The sequence below is a fragment of the Gadus morhua genome, chromosome 1 (assembly GCF_902167405.1).
Source record: "Gadus morhua chromosome 1, gadMor3.0, whole genome shotgun sequence".
Classification (NCBI taxonomy): domain Eukaryota; kingdom Metazoa; phylum Chordata; class Actinopteri; order Gadiformes; family Gadidae; genus Gadus; species Gadus morhua.
This window is the reverse complement of record NC_044048.1, coordinates 28,179,709-28,200,011: the sequence shown is the minus strand read 5'-3', so window position 1 is coordinate 28,200,011 and position 20,303 is coordinate 28,179,709. Positions and strand designations below refer to the sequence as shown.

The 20,303-nt window shown below is 44.0% G+C and overlaps 2 protein-coding genes across 3 annotated transcripts in view; both read right to left on the bottom strand.

Moving 5' to 3' along the window:
- Nucleotides 1–580: 580 nt before the first annotated feature.
- LOC115540712 (mitogen-activated protein kinase 14A) lies at nt 581–10,551 on the bottom strand. Its single transcript, XM_075074183.1, is given in 15 exon segments — nt 581–1,782; nt 2,383–2,515; nt 2,517–2,557; nt 2,818–2,896; nt 4,110–4,151; nt 4,153–4,179; nt 4,181–4,191; nt 5,282–5,353; nt 5,473–5,587; nt 5,698–5,745; nt 6,084–6,113; nt 6,249–6,360; nt 8,255–8,313; nt 8,472–8,601; nt 10,051–10,551. Coding segments are annotated over 15 exon segments (1,083 nt in total). The 5' UTR covers nt 10,170–10,551; the 3' UTR covers nt 581–1,717.
- A 223-nt stretch (nt 10,552–10,774) lies between these two features.
- The window catches only part of elapor1 (endosome-lysosome associated apoptosis and autophagy regulator 1), a 14,890-nt gene continuing 5,361 nt past the window's right edge, over nt 10,775–20,303 (bottom strand). For both annotated transcript variants that reach the window (XM_030352212.1, XM_030352204.1), the window contains exons 4-22: nt 19,932–20,079; nt 19,752–19,832; nt 19,559–19,664; nt 19,221–19,370; nt 18,806–18,894; nt 18,176–18,353; nt 17,733–17,864; nt 17,507–17,597; nt 17,217–17,322; nt 16,969–17,106; nt 14,935–15,192; nt 14,447–14,623; nt 13,942–14,092; nt 13,413–13,506; nt 13,197–13,298; nt 12,798–12,924; nt 12,530–12,708; nt 11,753–11,918; nt 10,775–11,429 (exon numbers count right to left, since the gene is read on the bottom strand). In XM_030352212.1, coding sequence (XP_030208072.1) covers nt 11,343–11,429; nt 11,753–11,918; nt 12,530–12,708; nt 12,798–12,924; nt 13,197–13,298; nt 13,413–13,506; nt 13,942–14,092; nt 14,447–14,623; nt 14,935–15,192; nt 16,969–17,106; nt 17,217–17,322; nt 17,507–17,597; nt 17,733–17,864; nt 18,176–18,353; nt 18,806–18,894; nt 19,221–19,370; nt 19,559–19,664; nt 19,752–19,832; nt 19,932–20,079 — 2,560 coding nt within the window. In that variant the 3' untranslated portion in view covers nt 10,775–11,342. The remainder of the gene's footprint in view (nt 11,430–11,752; nt 11,919–12,529; nt 12,709–12,797; nt 12,925–13,196; nt 13,299–13,412; nt 13,507–13,941; nt 14,093–14,446; nt 14,624–14,934; nt 15,193–16,968; nt 17,107–17,216; nt 17,323–17,506; nt 17,598–17,732; nt 17,865–18,175; nt 18,354–18,805; nt 18,895–19,220; nt 19,371–19,558; nt 19,665–19,751; nt 19,833–19,931; nt 20,080–20,303) is intronic.

Here is a 20,303-nt window from a genome sequence, read left to right as displayed (position 1 = left end):
TTATACCAAACGTGTCGGAAAATATGATAGTTGCAAACATAAACGATGCGGGGTCGCCGGCTTTCTAGACCCCCCCTACCCCTCTACCCCTCCTTTTCAACTGTGTAATTTGAGAAACTGCACTTTGGACGCTCGTTGCCCTTTTTCAGTTTGAAATAGCAGCAGAAGGACTTGGTATAAGTACTACTAATACTGCAAAATGTAATAATACTGCACGAAAAAGGGTTTTGATAGATATTCCTTATTTAAGGCCATTTTCTTGAACATTCCCATAAAATCAAAACTTTATTTGTTTAGTTTCTGTACTTCCTTGTCCAATTGTATTCTGGACATTATTTTAGTCATGTTTACTGAGGCCATATTCAGTGGCCTTCAATATGATAGGCCTTCCAAAATCTATTGAGGAAAAGTATACATATCTAGTCTAGTGTATCTTTGATTCTAATGCTTGCAGAACTTGCAGTCTCAAGACCTAGAGGTTCAAGTTGAATATTACCAACTTGGATAGCAGGTGGAATTCGTTCTATTAGTCATTAAGTTTATTCGATAATAATTTAATTAGCATTAAAGAGACATGGGATTCTTAAAAACAAGTTTTTATTTTTGATAAACAAATGTAGAATTATAGCAACTCTGCTGAACTAAAAATAGTTTACTGGGGTTTTTTGATTGCTGTTCATAAATACCACCTCAACAATGTATAAATACATCTAAATCCCTTATTTCATGTGTAATTCTATTAGTTTTAGCTGGACACTTCAAATTCCTGTAAACAAACATCACACTCTTGCATACATACACACAAACACAAAGATAGTGATTGCTTCGTGAATCGTGACATAAGAAAATGCTATTTACACATTTGAGATGTGACACTTTTTCTTGTGTCATATAATCATGTGTGGTTCTTGAACAAGGGGTTTGATTATTTCTTATGGATTAAATAAGATTTATTTCTTGTTACCTAGTTTAAGAAAAATGTAACTGGAGACCTGAAGCAAACACAGAATGTAATAGCTATGGACAATGGAAAATGAAAATACTTATGGAGAAACAGACACTTATTGCTGCGACATGTTCCCACAACTGCAAATTTCCTCATCATTGTACAGAATTAAGGACAGGGCCTATAATAGAAATCTAACAGACATTCATTTGATATTACGTGTGTGTGTGTGTGTGTGTGTGTGTGTGTGTGTGTGTGTGTGTGTGTGTGTGTGTGTGTGTGTGTGTGTGTGTACAGCTTGGCAGAGTGAAAGACTGAATACAGTATTCTATTTTTAATTATAAAGAAGGTAAAAGCTAAATATAAGTTATTCATTCCTACATCTTTAAAACACACGCAATAGCACAGCTATATTTCAGGACGTTTCAGCATCTCATTCTCTGAGTGTCACAGTGGTGAGTCGTACAAGTCTGTAATACAACTTGAGACCGATATACAACTATTGAAGCTACAGGAAAAAGGAAAAGGGAAATTTGATGGAGGACATTTCCCAGCAGATACACCAAGAGCACTAGTGGTTCATAGAAAAGCATGACCGTCTCTTGCCATCTCCACTTTTGATTGAGTTCCCTCTAATAAAAAACAAAACCAACAGTAGTGAATGTTTTCTCTGATTAAAAGTGATTGGCTGAAGGGTTGCAGGCACTCCGATAAGATATTGGAGTCAGTATTAAGCTGCTGGATGCCCTGGTCGATGGGTTAGGACAGTGCTCACGATTCCATGACGTCTTCTTCAGTAGGGGGGTCAAAATTCATCATCTCCTCATAGGTAAGCCCTATAGAAGGAAAAATAAATACAAATTTATTTATGTTTATACCAAAAAATATTTGTATTAACAGCAGCTAGCACAGCTAGCTGCTGTTAATATAAATATTGACCTGACCTATTGACCTGACCTTCGTCTCCGATGATCGTTACACTAGAGCTTGGTGAGACTTCCAGTATTGAAAATCTAGACTGGATTGTTGTGGAATGGAACCGGTAAGTAACAAACCAGCGTCACATCAGTGCACATCCTAATCTTAGTGTCTGATTAGGACGTTTCTCATATCCTCAGCAGTTCTCCAAGGTGAACAGCCTCTCGCATGATTGAAGCTTCATTTCCTCTAGGCTTAAACCAAAAACTATAAAGGCACACTGCATTAACTCGCCTGGGACGCTTGATCACACTAGACACACAGCAGGTGTGACCACTTCACTGCTTACATGGGTGCCAAAATTAAGACGCAGTACAGCGAAACCAGCCAGAGTAAAATAAACAGCAAGGCCTAACCCATTGCTGAATACCCTGTCCTTCTTCTCAGTGGGAGCTTCTGTCTTTTTAGTTAAAACAGCCCTTTCTGTCAATCATGAAAAAGCTGATGATTACACATACGTTTCCACTCCTTGATCTCCAGCTCCCGCTCTCAAAGCTCTGGTCGTAGGGCTCAGGCATTGGGCTCATCGTCGGGGTCGTGGTACTGGGCAAAGTAGGGATGGACCAGAGCTTCGGCCGCAGTGAGCCGTTTTGTCCGTGTCCAGAACCAGCATCTTCTCAAGCAGATCCACAGCTGTTGGAACAGTGTAGTGAAACGCATCAGTCAATGCTTGCATTAACCTAACCACAGCCACGTCTTTTTCTCAAGAGATTAATCCCTTTTCACTAAGGAGAACCTTTGGAGTTCGTACATTTTGAGCATAGATGAGTTGCCCCAGTGGGAAATGGGTATGGAAAATTGTGCAGTGTCGTCAGACTTGAAGTTAACCTTGGTTGACAGTGATGCATGGAAAAATACACCTTAGAGTTATTACAACTCATGGGTGGTATTACCTTGGGGGTTGGCACCGATAAACACATCAGCAAAGTTCCTCTTGGCCATCTGCGGCAATGAGTTGATGTAGTTCCTGGCCTGGAAACACAAGCAATTCCCTCATTGCACTCAATGCATAAACCAATGTAGAACTCTACACTATTTTAAATGATGCCACTAAATTATCAATATATATATTTTAGAGACAGACAACACATCTCCAAAGGATCACTTAATCGTTAAGCTAAGCATCACGTAGATATCTGCCCGAGAGGTGGGGGCATATTTTTTTGTAAATGCACAGGCCGGAAAATAGACAAAGCACCATGTAGCAAGACTCTGGAACTTGGGAGTAATTATTACCATAGAAACCATAAAGGAATGGATTTTTCGAAAGAATTATGTGCTTGTAATAAGTTCTTGATAAACACTTGATTTAAAAAACGATGGACAACTTGTCACATCGAAACACTGATGTTAACAACTGTGCCGTTGTAGCAAACAAGTTAGACCGTTAGCCTTTAGAAATAGTAAATTCAAACACATGCATCAAGCATGCTCATGACACTACCTATATTTAATCAAATATAAAAAATAAAGCAAACTTATTATCATTTGTCTTGGGTCATTCGAGTTGGCAAAAAACGTTTGTTGCTACACTATTGCCATGGACCCTACTGGAGATGTGGCTATATGGAGGGACGGGAGAGGGGCGTGCTATAGTGGCACACCAAGGCTCTACCAGAAGGCAGCCGTGGCTCCTGCTCACCTCATGGCTCGGCATCCTGCTTATTAGAGATGCTGGGGGCGTCCCTGTGAGTCGCATTATCTGCTGAAGCTGGTTTATATCTACGAGGCTTGGGTCAAGGGGAGTGTAGCGATACAGCAGAGTTGGTTAAGTAGCAGCTTCTACTGGCTTTGTGCCGCACGTTTTATCTCTACGCGCTTTCATTTGCCCAGGAAACTTGCGGTTTTGAAATGTTTTGAGAAAAACTTGAGAGGGACCGAAAAAGGCCTGTTAGACAGAGAAAAAGAGAACACCATCACATGCTTTGAAAGACGATGCAAGAGGAAGTCCCTTAGCAGTCAGACACAGGGTGGCAGAAAAAATGCAAGAGTTGTCGGTTCATTTGATTAGACCATAGATACAAAAAGCAAAAGTCATACACTGTTCAAGACAAAAACACCCAGACAAGAATTTTCCCACAACACGTTTGGTAGCCGATACACAAACAAACACAAACACACAGATTCTTTGTAGATTAAAAGACATAAGGAAAAACAAAACCCTTGCATGACGACGTGGACTCACAGACTCAGAAGATATTTTCATCAAAAGCTCAGGCCCTGGCGTTTCCGACGAGCAGCATGATAAGCTTCAAACTGATCAATGTCTACCCGTGTAAGGTAAAGGAAGACTGGAGCTGGAAATGGGAAGACCGTGGAATCTCTCTCCCGTTAGTCGGGCATCATACATGGGGAACCAAAAATCTCAGCCACTATCGGCATTATTCAAATATCAGTATCCCTGAAGACACCAGTCTCCATTAAAGTCATGTCAAGAAACAAACAAAAAGGGTCAATACATTGTTGGAAGAACGTGGGTTACGCCATAATGGCGGCGTTTCGCAAATTTGGAGAAAGTAGTCCGATACAAGTTGGCAGTTTGTTAGAAAAGGAAGCTGGTAGGTGGAGAGCTAGTTCAACAAAAGGAGAGAAAACAGGACATGCATTCTCGGCTGGTTGATCTACTCAAACAAACACAAGGTGTGGCATAGGCTGGGAAAGGGCACAGGACATGGAGATAGAGGACAAGTGTTTGAACAAGTCAAGAAATTAAACAAGCGGTCCTGCTGCGGTTCAGAGGTGAAGAGTGTTACAGCTTTGACAGCCACATGCAGCACAATATCTCTGTTGTGCAAACACCACATCAGCTTTTTGTTGAAAGAGTGCACGGCACCGCCCGACCAAATGCACTTCATGGCCTCTTTCCGTCCCCATTGCGTTGGGCTTGATCAGTGATGGGAGAGCACAAGGCCTATTTACTCTATTAAAGTAAATATTGTCCTGGCAGCACAATTACCCATTTCATTGGACAAACATAAGTTGTGTAATCCAATTTCCTGCTTTGACGGCTTGCTTTCAAAATCGGTAAGCAAGTGGAGAGTGAGAGTGCGTTGCATTTGGCGGGGACTGGAAATCAGAAGGTTAACAGTGGAATTTTTTGGATTCATCCTTGGTCTAAATAGAGAACATGAAAATCAACCATTCAGCAAAAAAAGAATATTGGCAGCAGTGTCCTTGCAGCAACCATTTCTGCAAAAAAAAGAAGAAGCTGCAGAGGTTCGAAATTACTCATACATCTTTAAATGCGGCTTTGCAACAGAGAGTGAGAATTGAAGTGGTGAACCATGCCAACGTGTAGGGTGCTCCTCTGAACCTTCATTCTCACTCAACCACAACGAGGCAGTGCGAAAAGGATACGGTCTGTACCAGGGAACAGGGTTCTTCCTGTGAGGAGCTCCGCCATGATGCACCCCACAGACCAAATGTCCACTGAAACACAAGATGGGACAAACACGCACGAGACGTTTGAAATACCCTTCTCCCAAAACCTTATGGAAGTCCAGCGCTAAGAAATCAGACTAATTCTAACGACAATAGACGTCATGTACCAGTCATGTTGTAGTGCATCCAGTTCAGCATGATCTCCGGGGCTCGGTACCAACGCGTGGCCACATAGCCCGTCATTTCATCGTCGGTGTGCCTCGCCAAACCAAAGTCCAGGATCTGAGGAAAAGGCGACAGGAACAGGCTCTCACTTGAGTCCGCAACCACTAAACAAGCCTCTTGTAGTCAAGGTTGCTCGCCATGATAACAACAGGTGGCGTTTTACTGACCTTTAGTTCACAGTCCTCATTCACAGCCAGGTTACTGGGTTTGAGATCCTAGAGGGAACACAAATACTTGCCATATCAACCATACTAAAAGTGGTAAAGTTTTGTGCATGTATATTTAGGACTGTATAATGCTAAATGCCATACCCCATTCAAAATAAGAAACTAATGTTATTCTATAAATGTGTGGAAAACAAGGTACTGTTTATGAGGTGTTCCCGTTTAATCAGTGCTCCCATTAGACACAGGCCCAGGAGCCTTGTGTATGGAGCGGACACTATACAGAGGGCACCATTTCCCTTGTCGCCTCCCGATACATACAACAGGAGAGGGGTTTGCAATCTGAGCCGATATGCAGAAAGAAAAATCAAATAAAACACGCCACTTACTCTGTGAATGATGTCCGCTGAGTGGATATACTGAGAACAGACAGGAGCAGGTGTGTATTAAATAAAGCTCATTAATTATGAAGTGCATCGATCCACCACAAAAGGCAAAGCGATGCACAGCTGTGATCTATTGATCAATTATGACAGCATCACACGTGGCCTTACCTTCAAACCTCGTAGTATCTGGTAGATGAGGAACTGTACATGGTCGTCTGTGAGCTTCTGACATTTCACTATGTTGTTGAGGTCGGCCCCCATCAGGTGGGTCACAAAATACCTGGGGATCACAAGGGGTAGCGCAGTGATGAACAGGAGTACTAGGGATACTATGGCACTGAGGATACAGAATTCAAGAACAGCTGAATAGTGCCTTTTACATAGAATACTATACATTTGCCATATTGATTCGCACTTAATCTAATTGCAATTAGATGCTCGTTTTTTGTGAGCCTCTTCAAAACAAAGTTCTCTTTCACTGATGTACTTATCGCTAATTTAATAATCCTAACTACGTAGGATCATCAATAAACCGCAACGGCCCGCAGACGTTTCTCTAATGTATTAGGGAATCATTATGTACTCAGGAAACTTCTGCAGAAAGACACCTCCCTAATGGCCGGTTCTCCCTGAACCGGTTAAGCTTTGACTCTGGCTCATAATCCTTTCTAGACCGACGATAGACCCGCTGAATGACTAATGTAAATAAACAGAATGCACCCAATGTGTAACAGGAGTTCATAAGTGGGGACCCTAATCCCATTGCCGGGGGGGCATGTGTAGGCATTCTGCCGCTCTGGGATTTCTTGAACACTCATCTATTCTCATACGCCAGTGAGAGTGGATCTTTAAATAGCAACTGGTGGAGATTTGACTTGTTCCCAGTAAGATCCTCTTTGAGACATCAGACCGCAGCAGCATATGCATATAGAGACGGCATATAGAGACACAGCAGAGTCCACAAGTGGGTGGTGCAGCACGTCCAACCAGAGATCCTGGTTTGAACTCAAATGGGAGTCTTGCAACATCAGTGTGTGAGTCACTTTATGTTTCTGCCGTTTATTTATTATTTTGATCATTCTTGTAGCAGATAATCCCGGAGAACTCTGGGCATTTGCCATGATCACATTACAAGCGAGTCAGTGGATGTGATTTAAAATGAAAGAATTTCAGCGATATCATTGCATAACGCATGCACAGAAAACCTGCTTTTAAAAGCATTTCAGAATACTCTTCGGCAACCCTCTCATCCCCCAGTCGTCACGCCCACTCCGCAAGGGAAGGCGACCTTGCACGGCCTCCGGGACACCATGTCCTGCGAGCTGCAGCGTGTTAATCTGGGACAGTGGGGCAACTACAGTTGTCAACAATCCCTTCCAACGTGACAGTGCAGCAATGTGGCCCAGTATATGTGCCAGGGCCGGGGATATTACAAATGTTTTCAATGGTCTGATGGTTTGCTATGAATCGAGAGAGGAAAACAACTGCATTGTGCCATTGTAGTTCACTCCTTGCGATAGAACTCCACTCCATTATGTCAAGTGTAGAGCGGGTTAATGGAGCCACATCGCGGGTGAGAGCCTCGACTATCTAAGAGTTGTGGCCTTGATTGATGGTTGCTCGGTTTAACACAGCGCTCCATTGTTGCAGGCCCAAGCCTCAACACCCTCTCTCTGTGGTGTCCTCGGAAACCAGGAGGAGACGAGGGACGAGGCCAATCACAACCAAATCTCAAGCGGCCAACTTCTTCGATTTTGTAAAGAACAAATATACCGGCAACAAATAATTAAAATACCTAGAAAGCAAATGGGCCTTCCTTGTAACAAAGCCAGGAACAGGAGGTTGAACAGGGAGGGAAGGAAGCCAGCTGTGAAACAACTGTTGTCGCTGCAATTGACTGAATAAGTAACCAACAAGCGGGCCAGTCAGAGACACATTCCAGTCCGTTTAGTCTACTGGCCGGCCTCCAGGTGTTTTCCTGGCACCGGGGACGGTGTCTGCTGTAGCAGCGGCACCCAGGCCAGATATGTTGGAGCACTTTCATGAGACAATGAAACACTTGGGCGGCGCGATTAAGATGGAATCCTTCACACTCGGTCAACAGGGATCTCTGTGTTAATTAGAGGTCAGGAGAGCGGAATAGTATATGATCGTTTAAAACGCATCCAACTCACACTTCGTTGAACTCCTTCAGGCTGGTGGCGGGGGTGAAGACATCGAGAAGACAGATCACCTGTTTGCCATACAAAAGGAAACAATCAGCCAATCACTCGAGCGTACAGGGTTTGCATGGAAATAAATCTATGCCGGTCGGAGGGCCTTAATGGTTTCAATACACGAGTAATAGTAAACAGGGGTAGTAATAATAGTAGAAGGTAGAGGGGGACTTACATTTTCATGGTTCATGTGCTTCAGCAGCCGCAGTTCTCTGTATGTCCTCTTGGCATGGATGATGGACTGGAAGGGCCTCGACAGCTTCTTCACTGCAATCTTCCGACATGTCTTCTCGTCGAATGAGGAACTGTTGAAAAGGGGACGATACAGAGTCTTAAGATGGGTGTCTTATGGCTTAAGTCTCATAATACTTTCATCAAGGAACCATTTTCTTTTCCTCCCCACAGGAACATTTGGAATTCAACAGAGGCTTTATTATGATTACATATTTGGAATGCAGACAAGAAGACTAATGTGCTGCTGAGGACTTGTGGCTGCTGAACAAGTAACTTTGAAAGCTGAATCAGGTGCGGGGAAATGCTTTGGAGCATACAGCCAGAGAAAAAGCGTAAACAGAAAAATTATAATTATCAGCACATTCAGTTTCCGCTGTCATTTTGCTGTGGTTTTTGGGGGAAACCCATAGCAGTAAAGCCTCAAAGCACTTCCTGTCTCTGTATCATTGCCATGGATTTATCAGTAGAATAACTGACAAATGGTTTAGCACTTACTCAATAGCTACACAAAGGGTTTTAACAATACCTGGTTTTATGAAATAACTTGAATGTTTAAAGTTGAAAACAGAGATGCATATATGAGCTGTACAAATTCCCAAATGATTCTGAGGGATAATAGCTTCGTGTTTGGAAGGGAAAACAAGAGGTTTAGTCGACGCAGTACACCAGTCTAGTCTGGGGTGCAAAGACATACACCGCCACCGTAATGCGAGCTCATAATCTGACCCGCAAGAGATTACCAGATTCCCTAGCAACAGTACAGCTGTCTAGTTCATGGGCAAAACAAACATCTGCCCGCTAACAACAGCTGAATAACAAAAAATCTCCTAAAAAGGCCTCAAAAAGGATTTGAATCGTTTTCAGCATTAAATTACTTCAAATGTATCACTGTTCGATCTTCTGTACTGCCCAGGCATAATTTAGATTTTTGTTATTTATAGTCTGCATTCATTACAATGCTTTTCATTATACTGAATGCACCCAATAGCATACCGTGCCACAGTAGGCATTTTATGCTAATTATGCAAAACGTTTTTCTATTCCAACACCATCTAAACAAGCCAAACGCATCCCAAAACAATACATTATATTTATGCATGGCATAATGGAAAATATATATACAAATATAAACTAAACTAAAATAATGCACGGACCTGTATTAAACCTTCCCTTTGGTTTGGTTTGAAGTCAAACATATTTTATCCAGATGAAGCCCATCGGCCAACATTATTACAGACCACAAACCAACGATACTTTATTTTTCTAGATGCAATACGTACAAGCGGAATGCAAGGAGGCTTAAGTTGTTGTTGTTGTTGTTGCTGTTACTGTACTCAATGTCAAGACATAAAAACTAAATCCTTCTGCTCGTTTGGAGGCACACCGTGGTTCCACCTTAGCTAGCGCTAGCTCGCTGGTGGAGCTAACTTTAGCATACCCACGGCAGGCCTCGCCGAAATGAATGGGTGTCAAGCGGGGGGAGAAGGACCTCAGTGTTCCGCATACAAAACGAGACTCACCACACAGATCCGTATGCTCCAGAACCGACTGGAAGCAGAGACTTGTAGCGCTCCGGAACCTCCCAGATGGTCTTGTTGACCTCCTGCCGGTAGAATATGGGTCTCTCTTTCTGCGACATTCCTGCAGAACCACTCACTGAGTTGACTTCTGCTTTCCCTGGCGTAAGGTGGCTGCCTGCTAGTGGGAGTCGTGCAACCAACACAAGTTTCCAAAAGTTTGCAGACGGTGCGATAGGAACCTTTGTCGTGCTTTTGGAATATCCACCAATGTGTATTTCCTTCCGAAATCCTCCAATATAACCATATGGATCCGGGCGTTTGTTTTAGAATGTAATTTGCCTAAATCTACACGCATGCTGTTACCATGATTCGCTCGACATGCAAAACTGTTGGTGTGCCCAAGTATCGCGAGATAACAGATATCCAAGCAAGTCGATGGATCAGAAGAGCGCAGAAGTCCGCGACCAGACCAGACGCTCTTCAGATCCGACGCATGCAGCTCACTCGCACAATATTTCCATCCTATGTTATGTACTGTGGGTGTGTGCTGCAGGAGGAGCTTACGATCATGCAGACAATTGTTTGGTTAATCACAATAGTTAAAAATACATGTTAATTATTGGCTTCGACTAATGAGTAGGCCTAAAACATCGACTCATAAAACAGCCTACAAGGTGAATTGGAACGAGGAAACAATTTAGATGACATGAGGAAGGACATTCAGTTTTTTATAAAAACTTTTTTTATTGTTCATAAAATACAAATAATGGAAACTTAAAAAAAACGATTACAACATTGTATCAAAGGCAGATAGGATGTCATAGCCGAATCTAAAACACTCTATATATCACACATAGGACTACCGACATCTTCACAGTCGGCCTATAGGTGAACATTTCAAATATTAAATCATTAAACGTACAGTTCGAGACAATTGTCCAACATAAACGTGTAGTTTATGTGAGGTCTATAAAACCTTTAAAGTACATTATACTCCAATACAGATAGGTCTACTTTTGTTTTGAAGATATTATGTTGGATATTACAGGTTTTGGCACATGTAACAATCTTTTGAAATAATACAAATTTCGTCAGGCAGAAATCACAAAAAAAACAATAAATAAAATAAAAATCCTACACTTTCTCAAGTATTGTGACATTGTTTTAGATTGTCTCATCTTTGACCTTTTTGAGCCATCCCCTAGAGATGCAACTCTACCGTTTATTAGAAACCACCCACGCAAAGCCTGCTCAATGTGGTCTGAAGAACAGGTTCTGCTTGTTTCTCTTATTCAGCACTCATCCATGTCCTCTTCGTTTCTCAGCAGGCTTGATGCAGACGACTTCAATGGAATCGAATCAAATCCATCTGAAGTCCTCTGAACAAAAGAATCATACACACAAAATTTAAGTATCTTCCTGCTTGGTTATATATAGGCCTACCTGTGTGTGTACCTGGGGGGACATGTGTGTGTGTACGTATGGTGTGTGCATACGGTGTGTGTGTGTGTGTGTGTTTGTTTGTAGAGTGTGTGTACGGTGTGTGTATGTGTGTGTGTGTGTGTGTGTGTGTGTGTGTGTGTGTGTGTGTGTGTGTGTGTGTGTGTGTGTGTGATGAGTGTGTGTGTATGATGTGTGTTTGTATGCCGTGTGTGTTGGAACGTGTGCGTGCGTGTGTTCGGGGGGCTGGGCTGGGGCTGACCTCTCTGGAGTAACTCTTGGCCTTGTGGAAGAAGGACTTCTTGGTGAGGTAGATGAGGTCGTCCTCAGCGTCCTCCCCCTCCATGATGGCACAGCTGTCGGCCGCCGGGAGCTCACACTCCTCTTTGTCTCCAGCAGTCATCAGCATGGAGTACTTGAACTCCAGCCTGGGGAGAGGCATAGTAACACAGTGTTAACCAGCTGGAGGAGACCTCAGTAAACAGGGCCAACCTGCTCTCTGGCCCTGTGTTGTGAGGATTTCTCCAGTCGGTAAAAGGTGTGTGTGTGGTGTCTCTCAGCAGCAAACACAGCGTTTACCTACTGGAGGAGTATACCACACAGGGTAAACCTGCTCTCTGCCCTGCTGTAAAGAATGGCACTATGGCAAATATACAGTTAAGTCTCAAGGCTAAATGGCTTTCAGACTTCACGGGTTGGACTTTAAATGTTTAAATAGATTTGAGTTTGCACTTGGACTTTTGCACTTTCATATTGGCCCTGTTTTGTTTTTTTGGTCTTTCTTTCTTAGTCGATTTCTGATGACTTTTTTAGTGTTACATGTTGATGAGGGTATCTACAAGTCACTTCTCATGCAATAAGTAACAGGTTAAAGATAAGTGCATAGACCCAGAGTCTGCAGAAGGGGATAGAGAAAGATAAGAGAGAGAAAGAGAAAGAGAGAGTGAGAGAGAAAGTTAAAGAGAATGAGAGAGATAAAGAGCAAGAGAAAGAGAATGAGAGCTAGAGAAAGAGAGAGCGAGAGAGAGAGAGGTCTTACTTGCGCGCCCTCTTCCAGAAGTAACAGATCACCCCGATAAGCAGCAAAGCAGCCACTGTTCCCGTGGAAACACCAAACTTAAGCCAGAAATCCATGCTCACGCAGGCATTGACTCGCTGTGCTGGCAGGGAAACCCCAGCGTAACACTGCAGGGGCTGCTGCCACACATAGGTCGTTCTCTACAACAACACACACACACACATTATTAGTTATAACTCCCATATTTTCTTAAGTGTATTGTACATATGATGAGGTTTTAGTTTCCTACCTGTATTCCTTGGACACATGCGCTGACGATCTCTCTGTAGTGGTCTGAGGTGCAGAGCGGACATGCAAACTGGCTCTGCCACAAGAAGTGGAAGGAGCAGCCGTTGCACGTCCCCTCCGGACAGGCACTGTGGAAGGAAACAATTCAGGATAAAAATGTGTTGTCTTCCAGTAATGAGGATGTAGTTCTCTAAATTAACCACAAGGGGCATTGTTTGTAATGGAAAATCATCACATTTTTATTTAGGCTATTGAAAAACCCTTTGGTAAATTACACTATATCCTGTGAGCTTGAGGACACGAGATGGCATGCTGCAGAATCAGACATTTGCAATACGTCACGTTCTTTGTTAATTGAATGACTCCGATCCTGTGTGCAGGCGTTGTAACGTAGGCCTACCTGGGTAGAGAGATTTGGTGGCTGGCTGTCACAGTAGGATCACATCTCATTCTGATCGTGGTCGATCGGCCCTGTTTACAAGCCTGCGTTGTCTCACTGGCCCTACAGACACAATGAATCATTAATGTCAAATGCAATTTCGTTTTTTTTATGTCTTTGATTACTCTTGCATCGTCACAATAAAACAATAGACGAAATATGAATCAGCTGTGTAACCTGTAATAAAATATGACATCAGGCAGACCGATGTTCACAGGGAACATGTTTTCCAGAGAAGAAATGTGATCCAGGGAATTTTCTGTGGTCACTCCTGCACAAAGGAAAAGACACACATGTCATTACGTTATACATGTCCTCTGAATATACATATTAGTACATATCATATTTAATCCTTAGCATACTTCAGTACATTGCAATACTCATGTACAAAATGCTATGCACTATATTAAATGTTTTCATTGCAGACTTCGACAGACATATAGACAGGCAAACAGATATTTATACAGACAGACAGACAGACAGACAGACAGACAGACAGACAGACAGACAGACAGACAGACAGACAGACAGACAGACAGACAGATAGACAGACAGACAGACAGACAGACAGACAGATAGATAGATAGATAGATAGATAGATAGATAGATAGATAGATAGATAGATAAAGAGAAATACAGGCAGGCAGATAGATTCATGGACAGATGTACTAGAAGAGGATAACATGAAGCAGCTCACAGCCCTTACCCAGCAACAAGTCGGCGATCACAAAGGGCTGGGAGGAGACCAGTCCCTGGCCCCTGGTGTCGGAGGGGACCACCATGGACTGGCAGGCGTAGCCTCTCACCTCCCTCCGCTGCTCCGTCACGTTGTCCACACACACAGCCAGCTGTCTGTCCTGTGGGGAGAGGAGGACGAGGCCATTGGGGGTCAAACACTTCCATCGATCATGCATAAACACCTGGTCAGAAAAGGTACAGGGTTTCCCAAAGGTTCACATCCAAGTGTTGGTGTTTGGGTTTTGACAGTGGGCCCTGGAGGTTGGTAGTTTAGGCTGGGGTGGCTGTCTATGTGCTGGAAAATGGGGAATTGAACCCAGTGCCTTTTTGCTAAGAATTTAACTTCCTAGTTGTAAAATAGTAAGGTATGGACTCTACACCCCCATTTAATATCCCTACCTGCTCGATAATGTCCTGTGTCTGAATATGAGTCAATAAGGATAAAAACGTCAATCATTTTAATTAATTCCCACCTCTTTCCCACACAGCCCGAGGTGGAAGTGCTGGAAGTATCGCAGGCCTCGGCTGGTGAAGCGGGGGCTGCTCCTGAACCCTGTGAGGTTGGCCAGGGAGGAGAAGTTGTAGAGCAGGTGCTGGCCTGCTCCGCTGTTCACATGTAGGGTACAGTCGCTGACGCAGGCTGAGCGGGCCTGGAGGACAAAGTGGAGGAACAGACCTCGATTAGTTTGAGAGTCTGTGGCTCCAAGTGTTGAGCTGTAACCACGGATAAGGCATCATTCCTCTTTTTCGTGGCCGCATTGCTTCCATACTGATTCGTGCAGCTGCTAAACCTTCACTTCCCCTGGGGGATGAACACAATTGGTTAGCTTAGGCTAAAGAAAATGCTATGTAAATTAAGGAAGATGATATAACCAAGGACAGCAGTGAATAGCAGTGATAAGAACTCCCCGTTCATCCTAGGGCCCCCAGCCCGTGCTCTACTGCGCTCCCCCCTCCTGACCTGGTTGGTGGAGGTGTTGGGTCCGCAGGGCACGCAGGCCTCCCTCCCCACCGTCTGCTGGGGCCTGATGATGGTGTTGGGTGGGCAGCTCTCACACACGCCCGTGCCGTTGACCATGTAGTGTCCGGGCGGGCAGGGCACGCAGGCGGAGAGGTCCGACGACCCCGCCGCACACTGGCGACAACGGGAGGCCACGCCGTCGACGGCGTTGGTGACCAGGACGGAGTAGATCTTGGCCACGTCGCTCGTGTGGTTCCTCTGTTGACAGTAAAGGTAGATGGTTGGATGTAGACCCAACGCAAGGGGGTTTACGGACCCATTACGTCCTTGCGGACCATCCCTGCGTCCACCCCAAGGGCCAGACGTGCGCCTCCCAAAAAGTGTAACCTTGCCTTGAGGCGACGCAGCCGCAAGGGCGGCGATTGGTCTGCTCACGTAAACCCGACGTAAATCGGACACAGAACCAAGTCAGGTTCACGACTGCGTCGAAGCGATTGCGGAGTCATTACGTTGAACGTGGAACCATAACGAAGCCTTTAGGCCAGTGGCTTTGCTTTTTGATCTAAGCTTTTCCAAATATGATAAATACATGAAAATTAATGAATATAATAGATACATGTAACAACCTTGCATGGTTGACTCTGCATGGTTGACTCCGTCGGTGTGTCAATGTGTGTATTAGCCGATTAATACACACATTAATACACACATTGACCGATGTAAGTCGGTTAGCGTCTGCTAAATGGCCTAATTGTAAATTGTAGTTGCTTCACATCGTCGGTCGTGTCCTTTTTCAGTGATGTGATGCCATGGTATAACTACTTCGGGAGCTCTTAGCATCAATAAATATATCAATAACAAGTGGCTTTCTTGGAATAGAACCTTTTCTTTTTTTACAAAAATAATCACCAAGCTGTAAAAACCTGTTAAGCTCAAACTATTCAGTTCCCATTTGATAAGAATCTTGCGTGATACCGGACCCATTGTATACATTTACGATCTTTAAAAGTTTAACTTCTTTAAACATTTAACCACTTCCACTCGTACTCCAGCACTGAGCTAATCGTGAAAGGCATAACTTATACTTATTCCATTCTATAAATTGTTTCTGAGAGATTTCTTCTTGTAGAAAAATATATCGTAATCAGGGAAGAATGTTACTTTAACATTCTGCTGATCGAGTAAAGAGGATGCAAGCCCCCATTGAGGTCACCGTGTATTTTTTGTTAATATCAAATAACTCAGACAGATCTTTAGGTAAACTTACTCCCGGTTTCTTGATGTGGGAAGAGCAACAGTTGCAATTATATTTTCTTAGCACTTAATTCTTGGATGGGAGTGCAGTTAAATGTCCTAACCTGGGCTTTGTAAATGTTAAGAATATAACCTATACTTTTCCAGTATTTGTATTAGTAGAGGCAGGCCAGAACCTGGTTCCATGAATGGGAACAGTGCATCCTCTGCATACAAACTTTATACTTCATACTGTGGTCCTCCAATAGATATATCCGATCATTCTGTCCTCTATGATTGGGCCAGAGATGCGATGAATAAATTCAAGAAACTGGGGCTAGCGGGGAAACCTTGGCCGCAGCATCGTAGCAGAGTGTGGACTTAGGAAGGCTCCTATCAAACTCTATTCTTGCAGTGGGAGAGGAGTAAAATACCTTAATACAATGTATACAAGTATATTGATGACTACACATACAAATCCCAATCGAACCAATTCATAAGCTTTTTAGCATCTTAACTGAGAATAATAAAGCTACCTCTACGTATTAATCTGCTCTACAATGTGTAAGGCTCTTGTTATATTGTCCTCTGGGCTGAGATGGTGGCATAGTGTTCACAGTCTGTTTAAGAAACCGATAGGTCGACAACCTTTACAGTCCATCGTTTCCTTTCCTTCCTTGGGGATAACGGCTATGAAGGCCTCCTTCCAGCAGGGGGAGGGAGGGGTAGCCCATTAATATTCAACGTTTCAAAAGAGCCTGAGTACATTACTACCAGGATGAAGATGTGTGTGGTACTGACCGTGCCATGCGACTGCATGCGTCGGAAGGCCCAGGTGAAGCTGGTGGTGATGTTGTCCTGGACCACGTAGGAGTAGGACTGCTTGCCCGTGGTGCCGTGCCACTTCTCCACAATGTGCTGATTCATCTTGCTGTACCCCTGAACACAAGACCCACCGATACCACGTTAAACACATTCAACTTGCAGATAATATAATAATATTCCTCGTTTTGTATCACATGACATGTAGGTGTTAGTGTCGTCCTCACCGCCAGGAAGTCCAGCATGCAGTCGGCGGTGCACGTTGTCTCGAAGACGAAGGTGATCCGAGACAGCTCGGTCGCTTCCTCGTCTTTGGCAGAGGATGGAGGCAGCCTTTTGAGTAGATGTTATTGTGTGAGCTGTCTCCTGCTACAAGAATCCGACTAATGCACACCTGCTCGCATATGATCTATCCCTGTTTTTTTGTATGTGTGCGTGATTTGATGCGTGCGTGTGTGTTTGCGTGCAAGTGCGTGTGCATGTGTGCGTGTATGCATGGTTGTGTGCTGGCCCTAACCTGTATCCCGGGACACTGAGTGTCAGGACCAGAAAGTCTGAGTCCTGCTCTCCTGGCACGGTGTAGATGTAGTCTCCGGCCACCTCCCACCCTGACACAACCACACAACATCACATCCATTAAGAATCACAACTCTTCATCACCACACAACCACCGTAGCCCCTTCCTCTCAGCTGGCACTCGTAGCATGGGGCGTTGGGCTCTGATAGGTGGAAGCGCGTCTCACCTGTGCTCTCCTCCATGTTGAAGGTATATTCGTGGCGCAAGGCATAGCTCGCCATGTTGCTGGGCATGGTGTTCCACCATTTGTACTCAAAGCCGACCACAGGCTCCGTACCAGCGGGACATTTCGCACAATCTGGCGTCGCGTTGGGAATTGAGGCAGAGAGTAGGAAAGACACAAGAAGAAAGTTGAAAATATTTTTATGGCAATCGTACAATGGTACAATGGTTATTGATGCAGATTCCAACTAGGACCTCAAATTGATTAGGACCTCAAATTACACATCTGTATTGCATATTGCATTTTATTGAGTGCTTCAACTTAAAGTTATGAATTTACTGGTAACACTGGACATATTAAACCATATTAAACAACGTTATACAATATGCCCATCGAAACACACGAGTGAAGGCTTCAGAGATGGCGGTCTCGAGGAGGTACCCTACCTGTTCCGTTGGAGTAGAAGTCATCGGAGCAGGGCTGGCAGGTGGAGGTGTTGGTGAGGAAGAAGCCCGGGTTACAGGGAGGGCAGGCGGTCAGCTGGCCAGAGGCGGGAAGAGTGACAGCTCCAGGGACAGACTCACTGCAGATCTTTGGCTCCATCCACTTGTACATAATCTGGGTCTGAACAGAGGAAATCACCAACCATTGTTTTTTTATTTGATTATAATCCCGAACCGTTTAACCCTTTTATTGTCGTTTCTATCCTGTAGTTTTGTTTGGACACCCACCTTTAACAGACACACACACACACGGACATAAACACACAATCATATAAATGTTCAGAGTTATAATTGAAAGTGTTTTTCATTGAATATGTCATAAACTGACTTTTAAATTGAAACTTGTATTTAGCTCTTTGGTTCTAGCTCATGTTGCTGCATTGTACTTAATGTGGATGTCGCTTATTGCTTATTTTATTAGCAGCTTCTCCAATTTTGATGTATTCTTGCCAACCCCTCAACCTCTCTCAAGTCATTCAGTCTAACACTAAATGACTGAAAGTAAAGATAATGCAAATGTAATTCAATCCAACCCTCCTCCCCCAGACACATACAGGTCTTTGAGCTCAGTACCTGTCTGCTGTAGTCACACGGGGTGTGAGTGTAGAAGTAGTCACTGTTTGTACATGCAGGTCTCGCTTTGCAACTCCCCGAACCGGCCTCTGGGGAAACATTAGAACAGTCAGAGGAAACAGCCAGTGGGCATGCAGAAAGAACACATCTCATACACTAAGATCCGGGGATAAGACACGCACACACACACAGACACACACTTTACACGTGCATATTTGCATAGAGATAACCTGGCCTTTATGCGTCCTCATGCAGGACAACGAGCTTGTGGTATAGTGAAGTATAGTATAGTATATTATAGTATACTACAGCTACTTTACTATAGAGTGAATGAATAGAATGAATATATGAATGAAGAATCTGAATTTCTGTAGTGATCAGTGGTGTGAATCAGGGAAGCTCACAACAAACGTACCGGCGTATGTGTCTGTTTCACACTGGTGGCACATGGTCGCACCCTTGTTGGAGTAGGAGTCTGCAGGGCAGGGGTTACAGCGCGCGGACCCTAGCTTAGCACTGTAGGTGCCCGGCTTGCAGAGGAAGCACTCTGATGTGTAGGCCACCCCTGGACCAGAAACAGGAACCAAGATGTAATTATTAACAGACAATGGGGTCGGGGGAGGGGGGGGGTTATGTATTTAGTGGCGGGAGCAAACAAAACAGACTTTTGATATCATTGTTAGATGCAGCAACAAGATAACCTCTCCATGAATCAACATCCAATATATATATATATATCAGATGATAACTTACCTGAGATGGCGATGTTCTTCAACAGAACCGATTTGACAGAGGTTTCCTGCAGAGCGTAGGCTGTGGTTCTCCAGTACAGGACGTTGGTGCCTTGGTTTAGTTTAACCTTGATGCAGAGAGAAGTAGAACCGATTGAAGAGCAGAAACAGACCATAGCCATGTAGGACAAGACGCTGTGGGTTCACAGGCTTACATTATACTGACTCCAGTCGGCGTCGGAAAGCTTCACAAACCGGCTCTCTGTGTCCGTGGACTGGCACTGGTCGTTCTGAACCTGCAAGACCCAGAGAGAGACGGCCAGAAATAAGTTGACAAACCCAACGACTTATAAACGTTGATAATGATACAGGGTTTGCATCTGTAGGATACTTACGAAGAACTCAAAGTAGATGTTGTTGTCGGGGTATAGATATTCAAAGGAGACGGTTCCGGCTTTCTTGAGGTTCACAGCAAAGGACAAGGTGGTGGTGCACTCATCTACGTTTGAGGCTATGTGATCCCCCATGGGAACCCACGAGGACCTGGGGAAAAGCACCACAAACTCTTTGGTACACATCTGGAAACGGTCTCTACACACGTCTCTGTATATGACACTGGGCAGGATGCTGTAGCATTGGCTATGATTCTGCAACCTTCATTATCAAAAGAGAAATCTTTGGTTCCTCTCCCACCAAATAAAATAAAGCTGGAACCACAAAAAATATTTGACCCCTAAAAGGAAGATAACACAGAATATATAGTTGTA